The 19,616-nt window shown below is 49.2% G+C and overlaps 3 protein-coding genes and 22 non-coding genes across 25 annotated transcripts; all 25 read right to left on the reverse strand.

The window, feature by feature from the left end:
- Window positions 1–5,432: 5,432 nt before the first annotated feature.
- TRNAQ-CUG (transfer RNA glutamine (anticodon CUG)) lies at window positions 5,433–5,504 on the reverse strand. Its single transcript has one exon. It is a non-coding gene; the product is annotated as a tRNA-Gln (tRNA).
- A 5-nt stretch (window positions 5,505–5,509) lies between these two features.
- Window positions 5,510–5,581, reverse strand: TRNAE-CUC (transfer RNA glutamic acid (anticodon CUC)). Its single transcript has one exon. It is a non-coding gene; the product is annotated as a tRNA-Glu (tRNA).
- A 78-nt stretch (window positions 5,582–5,659) lies between these two features.
- TRNAQ-CUG (transfer RNA glutamine (anticodon CUG)) lies at window positions 5,660–5,731 on the reverse strand. The gene has a single exon. It is a non-coding gene; the product is annotated as a tRNA-Gln (tRNA).
- Window positions 5,732–5,736: 5 nt separating this feature from the next.
- TRNAE-CUC (transfer RNA glutamic acid (anticodon CUC)) lies at window positions 5,737–5,808 on the reverse strand. The gene has a single exon. It is a non-coding gene; the product is annotated as a tRNA-Glu (tRNA).
- A 78-nt stretch (window positions 5,809–5,886) lies between these two features.
- TRNAQ-CUG (transfer RNA glutamine (anticodon CUG)) lies at window positions 5,887–5,958 on the reverse strand. Its single transcript has one exon. It is a non-coding gene; the product is annotated as a tRNA-Gln (tRNA).
- Window positions 5,959–5,963: 5 nt separating this feature from the next.
- TRNAE-CUC (transfer RNA glutamic acid (anticodon CUC)) lies at window positions 5,964–6,035 on the reverse strand. The gene has a single exon. It is a non-coding gene; the product is annotated as a tRNA-Glu (tRNA).
- A 78-nt stretch (window positions 6,036–6,113) lies between these two features.
- On the reverse strand, window positions 6,114–6,185 carry TRNAQ-CUG (transfer RNA glutamine (anticodon CUG)). Its single transcript has one exon. It is a non-coding gene; the product is annotated as a tRNA-Gln (tRNA).
- A 5-nt stretch (window positions 6,186–6,190) lies between these two features.
- On the reverse strand, window positions 6,191–6,262 carry TRNAE-CUC (transfer RNA glutamic acid (anticodon CUC)). Its single transcript has one exon. It is a non-coding gene; the product is annotated as a tRNA-Glu (tRNA).
- Window positions 6,263–6,339: 77 nt separating this feature from the next.
- Window positions 6,340–6,411, reverse strand: TRNAQ-CUG (transfer RNA glutamine (anticodon CUG)). Its single transcript has one exon. It is a non-coding gene; the product is annotated as a tRNA-Gln (tRNA).
- A 5-nt stretch (window positions 6,412–6,416) lies between these two features.
- On the reverse strand, window positions 6,417–6,488 carry TRNAE-CUC (transfer RNA glutamic acid (anticodon CUC)). Its single transcript has one exon. It is a non-coding gene; the product is annotated as a tRNA-Glu (tRNA).
- Window positions 6,489–6,566: 78 nt separating this feature from the next.
- TRNAQ-CUG (transfer RNA glutamine (anticodon CUG)) lies at window positions 6,567–6,638 on the reverse strand. The gene has a single exon. It is a non-coding gene; the product is annotated as a tRNA-Gln (tRNA).
- A 5-nt stretch (window positions 6,639–6,643) lies between these two features.
- Window positions 6,644–6,715, reverse strand: TRNAE-CUC (transfer RNA glutamic acid (anticodon CUC)). The gene has a single exon. It is a non-coding gene; the product is annotated as a tRNA-Glu (tRNA).
- Window positions 6,716–6,795: 80 nt separating this feature from the next.
- Window positions 6,796–6,867, reverse strand: TRNAQ-CUG (transfer RNA glutamine (anticodon CUG)). Its single transcript has one exon. It is a non-coding gene; the product is annotated as a tRNA-Gln (tRNA).
- Window positions 6,868–6,872: 5 nt separating this feature from the next.
- TRNAE-CUC (transfer RNA glutamic acid (anticodon CUC)) lies at window positions 6,873–6,944 on the reverse strand. The gene has a single exon. It is a non-coding gene; the product is annotated as a tRNA-Glu (tRNA).
- A 73-nt stretch (window positions 6,945–7,017) lies between these two features.
- TRNAQ-CUG (transfer RNA glutamine (anticodon CUG)) lies at window positions 7,018–7,089 on the reverse strand. Its single transcript has one exon. It is a non-coding gene; the product is annotated as a tRNA-Gln (tRNA).
- A 4,151-nt stretch (window positions 7,090–11,240) lies between these two features.
- LOC149352075 (uncharacterized) lies at window positions 11,241–12,461 on the reverse strand. Its single transcript, XM_089584457.1, has one exon. It carries the CDS (start codon window positions 12,459–12,461, stop codon window positions 11,241–11,243), a length of 1,221 nt encoding a protein of 406 aa, XP_089440583.1.
- A 143-nt stretch (window positions 12,462–12,604) lies between these two features.
- On the reverse strand, window positions 12,605–12,676 carry TRNAQ-CUG (transfer RNA glutamine (anticodon CUG)). Its single transcript has one exon. It is a non-coding gene; the product is annotated as a tRNA-Gln (tRNA).
- Window positions 12,677–12,681: 5 nt separating this feature from the next.
- On the reverse strand, window positions 12,682–12,753 carry TRNAE-UUC (transfer RNA glutamic acid (anticodon UUC)). The gene has a single exon. It is a non-coding gene; the product is annotated as a tRNA-Glu (tRNA).
- A 154-nt stretch (window positions 12,754–12,907) lies between these two features.
- TRNAE-UUC (transfer RNA glutamic acid (anticodon UUC)) lies at window positions 12,908–12,979 on the reverse strand. The gene has a single exon. It is a non-coding gene; the product is annotated as a tRNA-Glu (tRNA).
- Window positions 12,980–13,056: 77 nt separating this feature from the next.
- On the reverse strand, window positions 13,057–13,128 carry TRNAQ-CUG (transfer RNA glutamine (anticodon CUG)). The gene has a single exon. It is a non-coding gene; the product is annotated as a tRNA-Gln (tRNA).
- A 5-nt stretch (window positions 13,129–13,133) lies between these two features.
- On the reverse strand, window positions 13,134–13,205 carry TRNAE-UUC (transfer RNA glutamic acid (anticodon UUC)). Its single transcript has one exon. It is a non-coding gene; the product is annotated as a tRNA-Glu (tRNA).
- A 3,803-nt stretch (window positions 13,206–17,008) lies between these two features.
- LOC149352081 (uncharacterized) lies at window positions 17,009–18,073 on the reverse strand. The gene has a single exon (XM_089584485.1). It carries the CDS (start codon window positions 18,071–18,073, stop codon window positions 17,009–17,011), a length of 1,065 nt encoding a protein of 354 aa, XP_089440611.1.
- Window positions 18,074–18,209: 136 nt separating this feature from the next.
- TRNAQ-CUG (transfer RNA glutamine (anticodon CUG)) lies at window positions 18,210–18,281 on the reverse strand. Its single transcript has one exon. It is a non-coding gene; the product is annotated as a tRNA-Gln (tRNA).
- A 5-nt stretch (window positions 18,282–18,286) lies between these two features.
- On the reverse strand, window positions 18,287–18,358 carry TRNAE-UUC (transfer RNA glutamic acid (anticodon UUC)). The gene has a single exon. It is a non-coding gene; the product is annotated as a tRNA-Glu (tRNA).
- A 78-nt stretch (window positions 18,359–18,436) lies between these two features.
- LOC149352084 (uncharacterized) lies at window positions 18,437–19,576 on the reverse strand. The gene has a single exon (XM_089577114.1). It carries the CDS (start codon window positions 19,574–19,576, stop codon window positions 18,437–18,439), a length of 1,140 nt encoding a protein of 379 aa, XP_089433240.1.
- Window positions 19,577–19,616: the final 40 nt, after the last annotated feature.

Below are 19,616 nucleotides of genomic sequence, written 5' to 3' on the forward strand. Positions count from 1 at the left end.
ATTCTCGGTATCCATTCAGGCACTTGTTTCAAAGTTTTGTAGTTTTCCAAGAATCTGCCTACAGAATCGCGAAAGTACTCCTGCGCCGGCCTTGCATCGATGTCAGCATGTCGCGCCGCCATGCAGGCCTTCCAAATACAGTGCAATCCCATGAGCATTACTGCGTCAAACGGTACACCTTCTCCATTTTGCACTGCTAGGAAACGAATTCTCCGGGGTTCTAGGGGCAGAGCTTTTTTCAGTGTTCTTTGAAGAATGTCCCAAAAGAACACTCCTCCCCAGCATTCCAAGAAAACATGTTCAATAGTTTCTGGCTTTCTACATATAAAGAAATGAACACCCCATGCAACATACAATCCTTTCTCTGCCATCCAAGTTTTATGCGAAGCATACTACTTTAGCAACCACTTCAGCCCTTCACCGTGGTTATGCGCCTCCAAATCACGTGATACATGACGTCACACCACGTGACACGATGACGTCACGACAGTAGAGAAACGGGGGCCCACCTCGCGCCGTCGCTGTGGTTTTGCGCCTCCAAATCACGTGATACATGACGTCACACCACGTGACACGATGACGTCACGACAGTGGAGAAACGGGGGCCCACCTCGCGCCGTCGCTGTGGTTGTGCGCCTCCAAATTACGCGACACGATGATGCTTCGCATTCTCCAGGCTTAACCAAGTTAAGCCTCAGCCATTTTTTACCCCTAACCTTCCGGTGTGCAGCCTGAAGAAGGACTTGGCTCCCGGAGCTACATACATTCGCTTCACACGCTTTAAAACATCGCTGCCTGGATTGGTGCTGTACATAGTTCGATACAGTGGCACAGGAAAAACCAGGTCTGCAAGGTCCTTGTATAGCTGTTTGCGTCTTACCCCTGCAAGATATTCGTATGAAAATCGCGCGCTTAGGGAGTTACAAAAAGCTACAACCTCCATCACGAAGCCAAAAACACTTCTTTGTATACACTCAGTAGATAGCACAAAATCCGGCAAAAGTCTGCTCAATCTGATCTGTACTACAGTACGCAAAAACGGGTCCTTCACATCTCGAATAAAACAAAAACGGTTGACCACTTGTCTGAGGAATAAATGCGACAAGCCCAGGCCTCCTTGAATAACTCGCCGGAAGAGGTTCGTACGGCTTGTTCTCTCCCATACCGACCCCCACACAAAGATGGCCAAAACACGGTGCAACTTTTGTACATTGGCGCGTGAGCAGTGGAAAACGCTTAGCACATACCACAGTTTAGTGACAAAAACACATTGCACACAGTACTGCGCGCAAACATAGACAAGTCCCCTCCTTTAACCTTCTCTGTACTTTCACGCACTTCTGCAACTTGCCTCCGCCAGTAGGGCTCACTGTCGCGGTAAAACTCTAAAGGAGCGCCTAGGTACCTAGCGGGAGTATTAGCCCATTGCATGTTGGCGAAAGTGCCTGGTTTCGTCTCCAAAGAACCGTGCCAGAATCCAAGGCACTTACCCCAGTTCACTGCGCTGCCGCTGGCATCACAGAAACGCTTAACAATTTCCACCGTTTTCAAGATGCTCTCATGGTGAATGCAGAAAACCGCCACATCATCCGCGTATGCCAACAGTTTCACTTCTGTTCGCTGTAATTTAAAGCCTTTTACGTAGCTGGTGTGTATTATACTAAGGCAGAAGGGTTCGATATGTAAGGCAAAAAGTAATGGTGAGAGGGGGCAACCCTGTCGCACGGATCGTTGCACCTCGATGGGTGCTCTTACCGATTTGTTCATTACTAGGCTCGTTGTGCATCCCCTGTAAGCTATTGCGACACCCTCTGTGATAACTGCTCCCACGTTGACGTGTTGCAAAAGTGTAAACTAGATTTCATGTGGTACACGATCGAACGCTTTCTCCAAATAAAGCTGGAGCATTGCGACGCTCATGTTTAGTGCATCGCAGCACTCTAGCACGCACCTCGCCGTGTGAATGTTAGTGAATATTGACCGATCCCTTATACCGCATGTCTGGTGCGGTCCAACAACCTCTTTCATTACCGTTTGAGGTCTTTTAGCCAGTACCTTCATATAGATCTTGTAGTCAACATTCGTTAAGCTGATTGGACGATAGGCCTTTACTTGCCTTAAAGCGATTCGATCCTCTGTTTTTGGGATGAGAACTGTATGCGTGGCCAGAAAAGAAGGCGGTAGGCGGTCTCGGTCATATGCGTCTTCTAAAAGGTGGGCTATTATGGGGGCTAATTCATACTTGAAAGTCTTGTAGAATTCAGCGCCTAATCCATCTGGTCCTGGTGACCTCCCTCGTTTTAAGTCATCGATAGCCAACTCTATTTCAGCGACAGTAATTGGGCGCTCTAACACGTCTTTTGAGTTGTCATTAATCCTAGGCATTAAAGCCAGGAAATCTGTCCTGAAGCTTTCTAAGCCTACCGCTCTACACGCAAATAGACCTTTGTAAAATAGTGTGAAAGCGTTTTCGATGCCGTTCTGTTCATTCAAAATAATACAGTCTTGCTCAACTTCGGAAATCACATTCTTGCGGGCCCATTTTATTTCCCTTGCCAGTGCTCTTTTAGTTGGTGCCTCACCGGTTATCTCTTTATCGGCTCTGGCTCGAACGAGCGCACCACGGTATCGGTCGATATCAAACTGTTCTAGCTTTTGTGTGAGCGAACAGATGTCAGCCTTGAACCTGCCGGGAGCTGAATTTCTTGATTTATTAGCATCTCCAGGCTCTTTCGTAAGTTCGTCTCGTATTTATTATTCTCATACTTTATAGCGCTAGCTCGTTCCAACGCTTTCATTTTAGTTTTTTGCTTGAAAGTCTCCCATTGTTCGCAAACTACTGTGGCTGTATCATTCTTAATTTCTCCGAGCATACTTGACACTTGTTCATTGAAAACGTCGTCATCCAAAATCTTCGCGTTGAACTTCCATAACTCCCATGTGACTTTGTTTTTATTTTCTATCTTATTCCTAATATAAAACCAGACAAGACAGTGGTCGCTGAATGACACAGACTGCACATGGTACTCTCGGAAAAGCGCTGTCAACTCGGCCGAAACGCACTTTCTATCAAGCCAGGCGTGACTGGCACCTTGGAAATGCGTAAAGCGGACGCAGTGGTCGTCTTCTAAGCATTCCGCTACGTCTTCGAGCCCAAATTCATCGATTAATTCTCTCAGTTCTGCCGTGCTGGCATCTCTATACGGTGTATCGTTCGCTTTATCACGCGCCGCTAATACACAATTAAAGTCTCCCATGGGAGCTAGTTTCCGATCGACAATGCAATAATTTCTGAGTCCCTGAAACATCTGTCGTCTTTCCTCGAGTACATTAGGAGCATACAAGCATATTACCCGCAACAGCACTGAATCAAAACTAAAATCGCAAAGAACCATACGTCCTGCAATGTCTGACTGTACGGCCTGTACTTCCAGCCCCAAATGTTGGCGCACAAAAAGAACACAGCCTGCGGATCTCCCAACCGCATGGCTCACAAACGCGTAGTAATGTGACATGAAAGGCAGCACCATACTCTCGGTCTCAACATCCCCTCCAATTTTCATATCTTGTACGGCAATAATATCTAAATCTTTTTCCGTTGTCAACCTATATAACTGCCGTTGCCTCCTCCTCGCACCAAGCCCTCGGACATTGATTGTGGCAAATCGCAAAGCTCTCTCTGGCAGCGCCATTGTAGAATGGAAGGAGACCAAGAGAATGGTGCTTACCGTTGACAAGAAGCATCCTCAGCGCCAGAACAAGCGCTCGTCCAGTCACAAAACTTACAACTACGAGGCCGCCGGCGGCGTCGTCGGCGGCGTCGTCGCCCTCGTCGTCGTCCTACGGTCTGGAGGGATGTTCGGCCGAGGTCGCAACGCCGACCGACGCACGGGAGCTGCTTTTGACGGTGGCTCTCCGTTGTTATTGTTGCCTTGGTGGCATGGCACATACCCACGACGGGGGATTGGCCAGGGCTCAGTGAGGAGAGCCCAAAGAAGGCAAATTGGTGCCAAGCTAATGGATTACCCTTTGGTGCCAAGCTAATGATTTAAATTTGGGTACGTATTCTGAGGAATTAAAGATGGAATTATGGATAAAAAGGAATTATGGGAAGAAATGAATAAAAAAACAATGGGCATAAAGATTAGAGAATTGAACACAAGAAAAATTCTAAATGATTTTGCAATGCGGAAATTCTGGATACTATTAGCAAGGGAACCTGCCGGTAGCAATTATTTAATTGTGGAGGAAATTGCAAACTTGACGCAATGCGAAACCTTGACAGGCGGGCCAGAAGATGTGTCATCTTCCTCGACTACTTCGTGTTAGCGTTTAGTCGCTGCGGCGGCGGTGCCCTCGTTTGATGTGTCCACGTTCTGCTCCCCCTCGCTGGCGTTTCCCACCGATGTCGCGTTTATCTTCTCGTCCTGGACCAACCTCGCCGTCGATGGGTCTTCTGTTCTCGCAGGTGTGCCATTTTCTTCGAGGTTCGGGGGGCCTTGGCGTACTGAGTCGCCTGAGGCTTGCTCAGCCGGCTCATTTCCAGCCGTAGCTTTGTCTTCTGACCCCGCCTTGGCTGCTGCTTCAGCATCAGCTTCATCCATTAGGACCTCCGAGTTATCGTCACTCCTCGCGGGCCCTGCGACGCTGGCGTAGGTACGCACGCACTCGGTCTCGTCGTGGCCAAAGCGACGACATAGTACAAAGCGCGGTACCTCGCAGTCACGACGTATGTGGCCGGTGCTTTGGCATCGCAAGCAGAGGGGTGCCCTGCCCGGCACCACGACAAGGGCCAGCTCACCAGCAATCCTGAGCTGATGTGGTATATCTTCCGGCTTCACACCAGCCTTGAGCTTCAAAGTCACGGTCCCGGTCGTCAAGCTCTTGTCCGACAAACCATCGAACCTCCAGTGCTCCTTGACCATATCTGTCGCTTTTCCGTAGACTAGAAAAGCCGCCCGCACGTCGTCGTCGGGGACGATGGACAGCAGCCAGTGCAGTTTCAACCGTAGGTCCTGGTGAGACGGGTCGATGAGAACGCAGCGATGGTTCTTCACTTGCACGTCGTTGTTGGCGAGCAATCTCTGCACACCTGCGTCACACTTGAAGGTAACTGCCCACACGTGATTCATTCGATACGCCCCCAAGGCCGTAACATCGGGGAGCAGATTCAAATTCACCAGCGTATCCCTGAAGTCTTCTACTCGGTAGGGCCGTGCTCTCACGTCCGCATGCATAAAACCTGTATTCAAAACCAAACGCCCTGAAGGCAGACTAGGCAAAACAACACGATACTCATCATCCGATGCTGAAGAAAACCTGTTACCGCGGCCGGACACGGCCGCCACGCCGGAACGCGGTGAATAGCAACAAGAGGACGCACAAAAAGCGCGGTTGGCATTAAAACTGACAAAAAAAAGAAAAGGAAGAGCAGGTCTCACCGAGATTTGAACTCGGATCGCTGGATTCAGAGTCCAGAGTGCTAACCATTACACCATGAGACCAAAATTTCCGACGCCGGGAATCGAACCCGGGCCTCCTGGGTGAGAGCCAGGTATCCTAGCCACTAGACCACGCCGGAACGCGGTGAACAGCAGCAAGAGGACGCACAAGAAGCGCGGTTGGCATTAAAACTGACAAAAAAAAGAAAAGGATGAGCAGGTCTCACCGAGATTTGAACTCGGATCGCTGGATTCAGAGTCCAGAGTGCTAACCATTACACCATGAGACCAAATTTTCCGACGCCGGGAATCGAACCCGGGCCTCCTGGGTGAGAGCCAGGTATCCTAGCCACTAGACCACGCCGGAACGCGGTGAACAGCAGCAAGAGGACGCACAAGAAGCGCGGTTGGCATTAAAACTGACAAAAAAAAGAAAAGGATGAGCAGGTCTCACCGAGATTTGAACTCGGATCGCTGGATTCAGAGTCCAGAGTGCTAACCATTACACCATGAGACCAAATTTTCCGACGCCGGGAATCGAACCCGGGCCTCCTGGGTGAGAGCCAGGTATCCTAGCCACTAGACCACGCCGGAACGCGGTGAACAGCAGCAAGAGGACGCACAAGAAGCGCGGTTGGCATTAAAACTGACAAAAAAAAGAAAAGGATGAGCAGGTCTCACCGAGATTTGAACTCGGATCGCTGGATTCAGAGTCCAGAGTGCTAACCATTACACCATGAGACCAAATTTTCCGACGCCGGGAATCGAACCCGGGCCTCCTGGGTGAGAGCCAGGTATCCTAGCCACTAGACCACGCCGGAACGCGGTGAACAGCAGCAAGAGGACGCACAAGAAGCGCGGTTGGCATTAAAACTGACAAAAAAAGAAAAGGATGAGCAGGTCTCACCGAGATTTGAACTCGGATCGCTGGATTCAGAGTCCAGAGTGCTAACCATTACACCATGAGACCAAATTTTCCGACGCCGGGAATCGAACCCGGGCCTCCTGGGTGAGAGCCAGGTATCCTAGCCACTAGACCACGCCGGAACGCGGTGAACAGCAGCAAGAGGACGCACAAAAAGCGCGGTTGGCATTAAAACTGACAAAAAAAAGAAAAGGATGAGCAGGTCTCACCGAGATTTGAACTCGGATCGCTGGATTCAGAGTCCAGAGTGCTAACCATTACACCATGAGACCAAATTTTCCGACGCCGGGAATCGAACCCGGGCCTCCTGGGTGAGAGCCAGGTATCCTAGCCACTAGACCACGCCGGAACGCGGTGAACAGCAGCAAGAGGACGCACAAAAAGCGCGGTTGGCATTAAAACTGACAAAAAAAAAAGAAAAGGAAGAGCAGGTCACACCGAGATTTTAACTCGGATCGCTGGATTCAGAGTCCAGAGTGCTAACCATTACACCATGAGACCAAATTTTCCGACGCCGGGAATCGAACCCGGGCCTCCTGGGTGAGAGCCAGGTATCCTAGCCACTAGACCACGCCGGAACGCGGTGAACAGCAGCAAGAGGACGCACAAGAAGCGCGGTTGGCATTAAAACTGGCAAAAAAAATGAAAAGCAGGTCCCACCGAGATTTGAACTCGGATCGCTGGATTCAGAGCCCAGAGTGCTAACCATTACACCATGAGACCAAATTTTCCGACGCCGGGAATCGAACCCGGGCCTCCTGGGTGAAAGCCAGGTATCCTAGCTTTTTTTTTTCTTTATTGCCGGTCTCCGACAGTGAGCAGTAAAACAGGACGATACACTAAAACAAAAACAGAAAGAAACAAAAAATGCAGTAGCAGTCAGCTTTGCACTGACATTGTCGCATTAAAATTCCTTCAGCGCTGTCAAGGCTTCTACTCTCGGCAACCACTGTGGTACACACTGAAGCGATTTCTGAACTTCAACAAATCTGGATATACTCTCGCGAAAATACATCCGTGCGGGCCTCGCATCCGGATCGCAATGGAAACCGGCCATGCGAGAACGCCATACAGAGTGGAGTCCAGCCAGCGTTATGAGGTCAAATGGAATCCCGTCTTCATTATTTACTGCTAGGTATCTAATGCCGTGAGGGTCCAATGGGAAATCCTTTTAGAGCGCAGCTCTTTGGCGTCCGTTCCTGGGTTTCGCGTCGTCGTCGGCCTCGTAACCAGCTCCGTCCCCCTTTCATCCCCCCAGCGCTATCGGCGTCAGCGGCATCAGTCAGTCGCTGCTATCTCCTCCCTCCTCCCTTTATCGTGTTGTCCGCTTGCTGCGCGCGCTTCTGCCCCCATCGTTTGCCGCTGGGTGTACACGCCGCCCCCCTCACCCCTCTTTCTGCGAGTCTCCGGTTGTCAAAGCGCCGGCTCGAACTTAATTCCTTTCTTCGCTCCTCCTCCAATGCAACCCCTGTGCGGTGGCAATCAGAGAGCCAGATCGGTGGCGGCGGATCTGTATATGTGCACCGCCCGAGCCGAAATTGCGAATACGTGTGAAAAAAAAAAAAAATTCTGTGATAGCGCATACATGTGTTGCTCGATTTCTTTGCCTCAATCTATCGAAAAGGTGAAACAGCTTATTTGCTGCGCTCAAATTTCGCATTAGGAAGTAACGTAATCGTCGGTAATTTTTTGACCGTTCTCTGTAGAACATCCCAAAAGTACACACCTTCCCAGCAATGCAGAAAAACATGGTCTATAGTTTCGGGCTGTTTGCATATCAGACAGTCAGCTCCCCACGGTAAGAAAAAACCCCGTTGCTCTAGAAATTTCTTTACTGGCAGTGTTTCCGTATGTAGCTTGAAGAAAAAGGATTTCATGCCAGGTGTCACCTGCATTCTCTTTACCCTTTTTAAAACATTCTGACCGGGCTGTACACTATGCAAGGCTCTGTACAATGGTTCTGGAAAAATGTTGTCACATACATCTTTGTACAGTGTTGTTCTTTTCACTGAAAAAAGATAACCATTTGAAAAACGCGTCGACAAAAACCGTATACTAGTCACCACCTCTGAAAAATCCTGAAATGGGTCCGGGCATCTCATTTCTGCCAACAATAAAACTAGGCGGCGCACATCTTAATCTAACTTGGCACACTGTGCGCAAAAAAGGATCGCTTGTGTCACGAAAAAACAAACCTATTTACAAGTTGTCGCACAAAGAGATGCGACAGACTGAGACCACCATCCTTCACCCTTCTGAACAAATTCGTTCGGCTACACCTATCCCATTGCGATGCCCATATAAAGGTTGCGAACACTCTGTGCAGCCTTTGCACATTCAGCCGCGAGCAGTGCAGTACCTGCATCAGATACCATAGCTTACTTACAAAAAAAAGTTACACACCGTGGCCCTGGCAAAGAACGATAGAGGAACCCCCTTCCACCTGTCTGCTTTTTCTCGCGTTTCCTGGAGCTGGCTTAGCCAGAGGTCGTCATTGTTTTTGTAGAATTCCAATGGGACACCCAGGTACTTCGCTGGGGTGTTCACCCACGTCACGCCAGCGAATGTGTCTGGGGTCGTCGGCCATTCTCCATGCCAGAATCCCAGGCATTTACCCCAGTTAATTAAACTGCCCGTGAGATCCCGGAAACACTTCACTACTTCAACCGTTGCTGTAATACTTCCTTGGTCGATGCAGCATACGGCGACATCGTCGGCATATGCTAAGAGCTTTACTTCAGACGCTTGCAGATGAAACCCACGAATTGAATCATTCTGAATGATAACCAAGCATAGCGTTTCAATGTACAGACAAAATAAAAGTGGGCTGAGGGGGCAGCCCTGGCGCACCGAACGCTTCACCGCAATGGGGGCCCCCAATGACTTGTTTATGATTAGCTGCGTGGTGCAATTTCTGTACGCCATGACCACTCCCTCTTTGATAATTGCGCCGACATTAATATGATCAAGAATAGCGAACAAAATAACATGTGGGACGCAGTCAAAGGCCTTCTCTAGGTCGAGCTGCAGCACAGCGACACAAGCTTTCATGATGTCACAGCACTCAAGCACGCACCGTATCTTATGTATGTTACTGACTATAGACCTGCCCCTGATTCCACATGTCTGGTGGCAGCCTACTAGGTCTTTAATCACTGTTTGGAGTCTGCTCGCTAAAACTTTCATTAAAATTTTGTAGTCTACGTTGGTTAAAGAGATTGGTCTGTAATAAGTCACAAGTCTAAGTTTTTCCTCATCATCAGTCTTAGGGATAAGAACAGTGTGTGATGTACTATAGGACTGTGGTAGAGCTTTCATTCGGTACGCCTCATTGAACACTTCCGTGAGCACTGCAGACAGCTTTTCTTTGAAAAACTTATAAAAGGAGGCAAACAAGCCATCGGGCCCAGGCGACTTTCCGTTGTTTAAGTTTTCAATGGCAAGGCACACTTCACCTTCAGTTATTGGTCGCTCCAAAAATTCTCTTATCTGATCGTCCAATCTCGGCATGTGGGCAAGAAACGTCTTTTTAAACCCGTCCAGGTCGGCAGGATGGAACGCAAATAGCGCCTGATAATACTCAGAGAACTCTCGCCCAATGCCCTCGTTGTCATTCACAACGACACCATTCCGCTCTATCTCTGCTATGTGATTTCGTCGGGCGTTTGTCTTTTCAAATTCCAAAGCCCGCTTCGTAGGCACCTCGCCTGCTTTCAGTGAATTTGTTCTCGCACGCACCAGCGCACCCCGATAACGTTCTTCCTCAATCAACTGCAGTTTCTGCTTTAGATTCCTGACATCATCTATGAAAATACCGGGCGTTTTGCACTCCTCTGCTATCAGTTTCTGCAATGTTGTTCGCAGCTCGGTTTCCTTCATTTTTTCGTGGAAGCGAATCGCACTGGCCCTGTCAATTGCTGTGACTTTAATCTGCTGCTTGCATAGTTCCCACTGCTGACCGAGATTCAGGCTACTGTTTGGTTTTAGTCTGTTAATTTCTTCTAATGCTTTTGCTACGAATTGTTCGTCGCCAAGTAGCTTAGAATTCATTTTCCACATGTCCCATACAAAGTGTTTCATTTGTTTCTTTGTTCCTATAGCGCATTTAACCAGGCAGTGATCAGTAAAACACATCGGTACAACGTCGTAACTACGGCACCTCGGGATCACATCCAGAGAGACGTAGATCCGATCCAGGCGTGCGTGGCTAGCACCCTGGAAATGAGTGTACTTTACAGCGCGTGCGCTCTGCAGGCATTCAGCTACATCTGTTAATTCCGCTTCGGCAATGACCTCTGCTAATAAATCTGTACTCCTGTCTCGGAAAGCTGTGCAACTGGTTTTGTCTGCAGACCTAAGCACGCAGTTAAAGTCACCCAAAATAATGAGGCGTTTTTCAGGCATCACGTACTGTCGGACATAGGCAAAGAAATTATGTCTTTCCTCCACTGTATTAGGCACATACACACAAATCACCCGATATTCCGCTTCACACAGAAGGAAGTCACACACTATTAATCTCCCAGACGGGCATGACATGATGCTTTGAACAGGAAGACCGGGCAACTTTTTCACAAACAGTACACATCCTGCTGACAACCCAACAGCGTGGCTAACGACGGCGTAGTACCTCGCTGTGAAACGCAGCACCATGCTCGCAGTCTCCCCCTCTCCCTCGACTTTTGTCTCCTGAACAGCTAGAATGTCAATGTCCTTCTCTGTTACCAGCCGATACAATTGACTTTGTTTTCGTTTTTGTGCTAACCCTCTGACATTTAAAGTAGCTACACATAGAGACGGTTCAGGAGCCATTTAGGTTTGTAGTAGGAGGGAGGCCCGGAGCATGGTGCTTACCTTTAGCATCTAGCAAACCGCTAGACGCCTCCGGGGCCGTCCGGTTGGCTGCTGTCGCTTTTCGACGGGGGAGGCTTGTCGGCAGGCTTCCTGTCCACGTTGACGTTTGGTCGCGGCTTGAAGGTAGCCCGCCGTCCTTGCGCCGCTTTCACTGGCGGCTCGTCAACGCTGCCTGCGAGCACCTTGTCGTCGTGGTCCCCGGAGACTTCGTGGGGGCGTTTCGTTGCCGTACCGGTACCCGTTGTAACGGAAGCGCCATTGACTGGTGCATCCTGTCCCTTAGATGATAGAGGCGGTTGCGCTTGACGACTCGCGCCGCTTTTATCAAGGTCCTGCTGCACCGGTGGTGGACTAGCCACCGGCTGACTGGGACGGTCTGCGCTTGTGTCCTGCGGTCCACCAGCGAGGGCTGATAGTTCTGCCACTGCACTAGGCACCGGCTCACCCGTTCCCTTCGCCGCGTCCTCTGCTTCGGTCGCGTCCATTAAGTGCTCGGTTTCTTCCCTTGCACTCGGTCCCATTGCCGAGGCATACGTACGGATACACTGGGAGTCCTCGTGTCCGAAACGCCTGCAGCTCGAGCAGCGCGGCACCTTGCACTCTCTCCTGACGTGGCCGGTGCCGCGACAACGCAAGCACTGCATCGGACGGCCGGGTGCGACGACTAAGGCCAACTCTCCTCCAACCCGTATTTGATGCGGCAAGTCTTCAACTGTCATGCCCCTCTTTAGCTTCAGAACTACGGTCCTCGTCATGGAACCCTTGTCGCTCACACCTTGCACACGCCACCGCTCCCTATTAACGTCCATGACGGTCCCAAACGCCGCTAACGCGGTCCGCACGTCGTCGTCAGCCACACCGTGCAACAGCCAGTGAAGCCTAAGCCTCACCTGCTGATCCTGTGGGTCGATGATGACGCAGCGACGCTTCTTCACGTTTAGTTCCTTAAAGGCCAGAAGCCGCTTCGTAGCCTCCGCCCGGGTGACTGCCCACACGTGATTGACCTGGTAGGCTCCCAGAGCCACCACGTCCGGCAGCAAACCAGTCGGCAGGAGGGCGTCTCTTAAATCTTCCACCCTGTAGGGCCGCGCTCGCACGTCGCCATGCAAAAACACGGTGTTCAGAACGATGTTTCCTGTTGGCAGTTGGGGCAGTATAAGCTGATAATCGCCGTCATCGCTATCGGTGATCCTGTTTCCGCGGCCAGCCAAGGCCGCTATCGCCGCTCCGCCGGAGCTCATGATCCTGCGTCCGCACCAAACGGTAGCCGGAAGTAGAATGATCCTAGCCACTAGACCACGCCGGCACACGGTGAACAGCAGCAAGAGGACGCACAAGAAGCCCGGTTGGCATTAAAACTGGCAAAAAAATGAAAAGGATGAGCAGGTCTCACCGAGATTTGAACTCGGATCCCTAGATTCAGATTCCAGAGTGCTAACCATTACACCATGAGACCAAATTTTCCGACGCCGGGAATCGAACCCGGGCCTACTGGGTGAAAGCCAGGTATCCTAGCCACTAGACCACGCCGGAACACGGTGAACAGCAGCAAGAGGACGCACAAGAAGCCCGGTTGGCATTAAAACTGGCAAAAAATGAAAAGGATGAGCAGGTCTCACCGAGATTTGAACTCGGATCGCTAGATTCAGATTCCAGAGTGCTAATCATTACACCATGAGACCAAATTTTCCGACGCCGGGAATCGAACCCGGGCATCCTCGGTGAAAGCCAGGTATCCTAGCCACTAGACCACGCCGGAACACGGTGAACAGCAGCAAGAGGACGCACAAGAAGCGTGGTTGGCATTAACTGGGAAAAAAAATGAAAAGGATGAGCAGGTCTCACCGAGATTTGAACTCGGATCGCTGGATTCAGAGTCCAGAGTGCTAACCATTACACCATGAGACCAAATTTTCCGACGCCGGGAATCGAACCCGGGCCTCCTGGGTGAAAGCCAGGTATCCTAGCCACTAGACCACGCCGGTTTTTTTTCTTTATTTCCTTTTTCACAAGTACAGACAATATTCACAAGTTGAAAACGCTTGCCAGCTTTCGGCGAGCGTGGGCATTTAAAACCGTTTCATATTTACAAGGTCATCAAACACAGGCAACCACTCTGGTGGTTCAGCCCGCACTTTGAAAGCCTCACGAAGAAATACAACACTTTCCTTGAAGTATTCTCTGGTAGGTTGGGGATTTACGTCTGCGTGGTGCACTGTCATTCTTGTTTTCCATATGCTATGAAGACATAGTACCATAATCATATCGTACGGCACCCCTTCGTGGTTCGACGTCGGGAGGAAGCGGATGCCATATGGCGTTACCGGCAAATCTTTTCTCAAAGTGCGCTGCAATATGTCCCATAAGAATGTTGCATCTTCACAATCAAGGTGTCCTGCACGGTAAGCAGTCTATCGTCCATGGCACAAAGATACCCTTCTGCTCCAGCCACGGTTTAACGGGAAGAGTTCCGGTGTGCAAATGAAAGAAAAAAGTTTTCGCAGTAGGCCGCACTGGCATCCGCTTCACTCTTTTCAGTACGTCTTTGCCAGGCCCTGCTGAGCAAAAGGTGCGATACAGTGGTTCTGGCATAGATACATCAACAACAGCTTTATACAATTGCTTTCGAGCCACGGTGCTCAGATACTCTAATGAAAAACGCGCGGCGAGGAACTGGAAAGACCAGACCACTTCTCGTAGGAAGCCTCGCGCACTCGGTCCACTGACTTGGGCAGAAGACACTATGAACCCTGGCATCATGTTACAAAGTCGCGTTTGGATCACAGTACGAAGGAAACCGTTCCTTTGGTCTCGCACAAAGAGAAATCTAGAAACTACCTGTTTTAAAAACAAGTGTGCCAAGCCCAGTCCGCCACTCTTCACTGAGCGAAATAAATTTGTACGGCTCGTACGCTCCCATGTTGATCCCCATATATACACTGCAAGCACTCTATGCAGCCTTTGAATGCTTGCTCTCGTCGCACACAATGCCTGGAGGACGTACCAGATCTTCGCTACCAGAAAGATATTGCACACAGTAGACCTTGCGAATATAGAAAGGTTTCGCCCTCCAAACTTCGTAGATTTTTCCTTTATTAGTTCTGCTTCATTTCTCCAATAGTCATTTGTGTCTTTGTAGTGGTTTAAAGGAATTCCTAGATATTTTGTTGGAACCAATGTCCACTGCATGTTTTCGAAGACTGCAGGAGGAGCAGGAGGAGTGTCCCACTCTCCATGCCAAAAGCCTAAGGATTTGTCCCAATTGATAACGCTGCCTGTCACTTTGCAAAAATTAGTCGCAACGCTGACAGCCTTACTGATACTTGCTTGGTCAGAACAGAAAACCGCAATGTGGTCAGCGTACGAGAGCAGTTTAACTTCACTTGTGCTCAACTGAAAACCTTTTATTGCACTGGACGATATGATTTTCAAACAGAAAGGCTCCAGGTAGAGCGCGAACAGCAATGGAGATAAAGGACATCCTTGCCTGACAGAGGTCTTGATCTGAAAACTGACTGTTAATGTTTTATTAATTATAATACTGCTAAAAATATCTGCGTAACACATTTCTACACCTTCCAGCAGGACTGTACCGACGTTAATGTGTTCTAAAATGCTGAAAAGGACATTATGCGCAACTCTATCGAAGGCCTTCTCCAGATCTAGTTGCAACATCGCTACCTTCCCGCATAAGGCATCGCAGCACTCTAGGACGGTTCTAGCTACGTGTATGTTCGTTAGAATGGATCTTCCTTTAATACCACAAGTCTGGTGCGGTCCCACAAGCTCAGCTATAACACTTTGAAGCCGTCTGCCTAAAATTTTTGCAAAGACCTTATAGTCCGTGTTCGTTAGGCTTATTGGTCGATATGATCGCACTGACAACAACGTAGCCTAGTCATCTGTTTTGGGGATCAACACAATGTGGCTTTGCCTAAAAGAAGGCGGTAATTTCTTAACTCTGTATGCTTCTTTGAAAACGTTATAAAGAACTACTGCTATCTCCGTTTTAAAGGCTTTGTAAAATTCTGAGCCAAAGCCATCAGGCCCTGGCGACTTCCCTGCACTTAATTCATCAATCGCACACTCTATTTCTGAAACGCTAATGGGCACTTCAAGATTTGTTTTTTCCTTTTCTTCAAGCTTTGGCATGAGCCTAAGGAAATCTCTTTCAAACCCTTCTAGTATCTGTGGTTCGTGGCCAAGCAGTTCTTGATAGTAGTCGACAAAAGCGCGGCGAATCAGTTCTTGGTCTTGCACAACTTCATCTCTGTATCTTATCGCTTTTATTTCATTGCGCGACGCGTAGCTTTTTTCGCCTGAAAGGGCACGTTTAGTCGGTGTTTCACCCATATATAGCCTTTCCGCCCGTGCGCGTACTACAGCTCCTTTGTATCTGTCTGTATCAATTATTTCTAGTTTGCTTTTAACTTCTTTTATTTCTTTCGCAAACCTACCCGGATCAATGGCTTCTACACTTAAATAAAAGTCAAGCTGACTTTGCAGTGCAGTTTCTTCTTTTTTCCGTATTCTCCGCAGCTCACTGGCTCTTTCAATGACTGCTATTTTTGCATTTTGCTTCAAATCTTCCCATGCTTGAACATAACACTGCGGTTCACTCGCTAGTAGATCTCCAATTCTTTCTTTTATTTCCTTCACATACTGTTCATCATCGAGGATCTTAGCGTTGCATTTCCACAGCTCCCAGCTGAACTTGGCTGGTTTCCTTGGTCCTAGCGCACACGTAACCAAGCTATGGTCACTAAAAGAAACGTTTTTGACGTCATATTTTGTGCAGTGAGATGTCAGACCGGCCGAAACATATATTCGATCTAGCCTAGCATGACTGTTTCGCTGGTAGTGCGTAAAGCGAGGCACTGTACCATTTGACAGAAAACACCCTACATCTTGTAATAGGTAGTCTTCCGTTAGCGAATTCAGCACGGATACGCTCGCGTCTCGTATCGGTAAACCTGTCATTCTATCTTCAACTCTGCATATGCAGTTGAAGTCTCCCATCATTATAATCACCCTGTCACAGTTCAGATAGCATTCAACACTTTCAAAAAACACTCTGCGCTCGTTTGCTGCATTTGGAGCGTATATGTCAACTATACGAAACTTCTGGGCATGCAGCGTTATGTCACATACAATGAGCCTTCCAGAAGGGCACGCGTACACACTATCAACAGTTATTTCTCTGGTATGCTTCAGAAACAGAGCACAACCACCGGCTGTGCCAATTGCATGGGAAACACACACATTATAATACGTCCTGAACGGTTCAACCATGCGGTTCGTTCCTTCCTCGCTTTCAACCTTTGTTTCCTGTATGGCAATTACATCCAAATCATTTTCCATAAAAAGCCGACTCAGCTGATACTGTTTTCTGCGCGCCGACAAGCCTCGCACGTTAAGCGTGCCTACATACAGAGGGGTTTGGAGAGTTACTGCCATTTCTTTGCCGTTTTAATTTCCACATACGAATCGCATGGTAGCACTTTGATTATCACGAGACAGCCAAACACTCACATTTTTAGAGCATATTCCACCCGCTCGAGCCATTTTGGTTGACACTTCGAGTTCGCCGTTGTGGCCTCGACGCACTGTCTTTCTGGTCGGTTCCGGTGTTGCCACTGTCCGGCTGGAAAAAAAAAACGCCACGTCACGTCGCCGGTGGTGCCGGCGGTTTCCGCTCGGGCCGTAGCTCGAGCGGTATTTTCGGCGCTGGTTTCAGGGTTGGCCTTCGAGTGGGCGTGGTCTTTACCGGCGGCTCATCCGTTGCAGTCTAGCTGGTCTTGTGCCCGTCTTTGTTGTCTTCATGCAGTCGTTTTGACGCAAGACTGCTGGCATTAGTCATGGTCACGTCTGTTAGTTCAGGCACTCCCTCGTCCTCTTCACACGGTGCATTGCCTCTGTTCATTGGGTCACTCGTCAGTAGAGCCTCTTTGGTATCGGTCGAAGCGTTGGTAGTCACTTTCTCATTTGAAGCTGCATCCACTTCGTGCGCCTGTGCAGCCCTACCTTCGCCAAGAGTTAGCGAGGTATCTGCCTCAGGCGTAGTTTCTGCCGCGTCTGCCTCATCCATTAGATGCTCTGTCGACAGTTCCTCGTTTACTTTCCGGCCTGCCACGTTTGCGTAGGTACGCACGCATGTGCTTTCATCATGGCCATATCGCCGACACTTGGTACAACGTGGCACTCGGCAGTCACGCCTAATATGACCCGTAGCATGGCACCTCAAGCACAGCGGGGGCCGTCCAGGAACGACGAGAAGAGCCATGATTCCAGCGACTCGCAGCTGATGGGGCAGATCTTCTATCGTCACACCAGGCTTGAGCTTCAGGCCAACCGTGCGCGTAGACGAGCCTTTGTCTGCAATTCCTTGTACTCGCCAGCGTTCCTTGTAGACATCAGTCACTTTTCCGTACGGTGACAGCGCAGAGCGCACTTCTTCCGCTACGTTCTGTAGCACCCAGTAAAGCTTGACACGTACTTCTTGGTTTTCAGGGTCGACAACAAGGCACCGTTTCTCTTTCACCTTTACTTCGCCGGTTTGCACCATCTTCTTAGCAGCTTCGGCACTTTTAAAAGTGACGGCCCAAACGTGGTTCATCTGGAAAGCCCCCAGAGCTATCACTTCAGGGAGCACTCCGAGATGAACTAACATGTCCCGAAAGTCTTCCACCCGGTAAGGCCTGGATTTCAAATCCCCGTGAAGAAAAACAGTATTCATAACAGACGCACCTGTTGGCAGTGGCGGTAGAACAACTTGATAATCCTGGCTTTCTTCAGCAAAAAACCTGTTACCGCGGCCCTGCTGGGCCGCTAACACCGCTCCGACGGAGCTCATGATAACGCGTCCGTTCGCTAGCGCGGCCGGAAGCAGAATCCCTAGACCACGCCGGAACACGGTGAACAGCAGCAGGAGGACGCACAAGAAGCGCGGTTGGCATTAAAACTGGGGAAAAAAAATGAAAAGGATGAGCAGGTCTCACCGAGATTCGAACTCGGATCGCTGGATTCAGAGTCCAGAGTCCTAACCATTACACCATGAGACCAAATTTTCCGACGGCGGGAATCGAACCCGGGCCTCCTGGGTGAAAGCCAGGTATCCTAGCCACTAGACCACGCCGGATTTTTTTCTTTATTGCCGGAAAACAATACATGCGCAGGCGTAAAAAGTCGCTAGCCAGACTTTGGCTACGGCGACGGATTAAAACATTTTCATTTCGATCAATTTGTCCATAACTGCCTCCCAGTCCGGTGGTTGAGGTTGACTGCGGAGAACATCTCTCAGAGAGACTACACTTTCTATGAAGTTTTCCCTGACAGGTCGCACATTTGCGTCTGCGTGCCTAGCCGCCATCCTAGTTTTCCAGATGCTGTGGAGGCCCAGTAGCATAAACATATCGTATGGCACTTCGTCATTTTCTATAGGTAGGAACCGGATGCCATATGGAGTAACAGGTAGCTCTTTTTTTAATGTTCTTTGCAAGATATCCCAGTGGAAAACCGGGTCCCAGCAGTCGATAAAGACATGTTCGATGGTCTCGGGTTTTTTGCACAATGTGCAGTCGACGTTCCATGGTACGAAAATGCCCTTATCGTTTAGCCATGTTTTCACCGGAAGGGTACCAGTGTGTAGTTTAAAGAAAAAGGATTTGACGTTCGGTCTTACCGGCATCTTCTTAACTCGATTTAGCACATCTTTGCCTGGGCCTCCGCAGTAAAAGGATCGGTATAAGGGTACAGGTATAAAGATATCTAGCAAATCCTTGTACAATTTTTTCCTGGGCACAGAAGTCAGATACTCTGTCGAAAAATGAGAGCTCAAAATGTGAAAGGCAGCCACAACTTCACGTAAAAAACCAGTTACAGCACGATTCGTGGCTGGGAAACTGGACACAACAAATTCCGGTAACACATTTCCTAAGCGCACCTGCAACATTGTGCGCAACAAAGGATCGGTTTGATCACGTAGAAACAAAAATCTTGAGACAACTTGTTTCAGAAACAAGTTGGAAAGTCCAAGGCCACCTCTTTTGACCGGTAGGAACAAATTAGCTCGACTAGTTCGCTCCCAATTCGAGCTCCAAATAAAAACAACAAACACTCTATGCAGCTTCTGCACGTTTGCTCTGGTGATGAGCAAAAACTGCAAAAAATACAAAATTCTGGCTATCAAAAATACATTGCACACACTTGCACGCGCGAAAACAGACAGGTCACGTCCTTTCCATCCATCCGCTTTTTTCCTTGCACTCTGCGTTACCTCACCCCACAACTCTGTACTGTTCTTATAGTGCTCTAAGGGTACCCCCAAATACTTCGCAGGGGAGGTCGTCCATTGCATGTTGGCAAACACTGGTGGTGTGCTCTCCCAATCACCGTGC

The sequence above is a fragment of the Amblyomma mixtum genome, chromosome 3 (genome assembly GCF_055824585.1).
Source record: "Amblyomma mixtum isolate Tamu chromosome 3, ASM5582458v1, whole genome shotgun sequence".
NCBI classification, from domain to species: Eukaryota; Metazoa; Arthropoda; class Arachnida; order Ixodida; family Ixodidae; genus Amblyomma; species Amblyomma mixtum.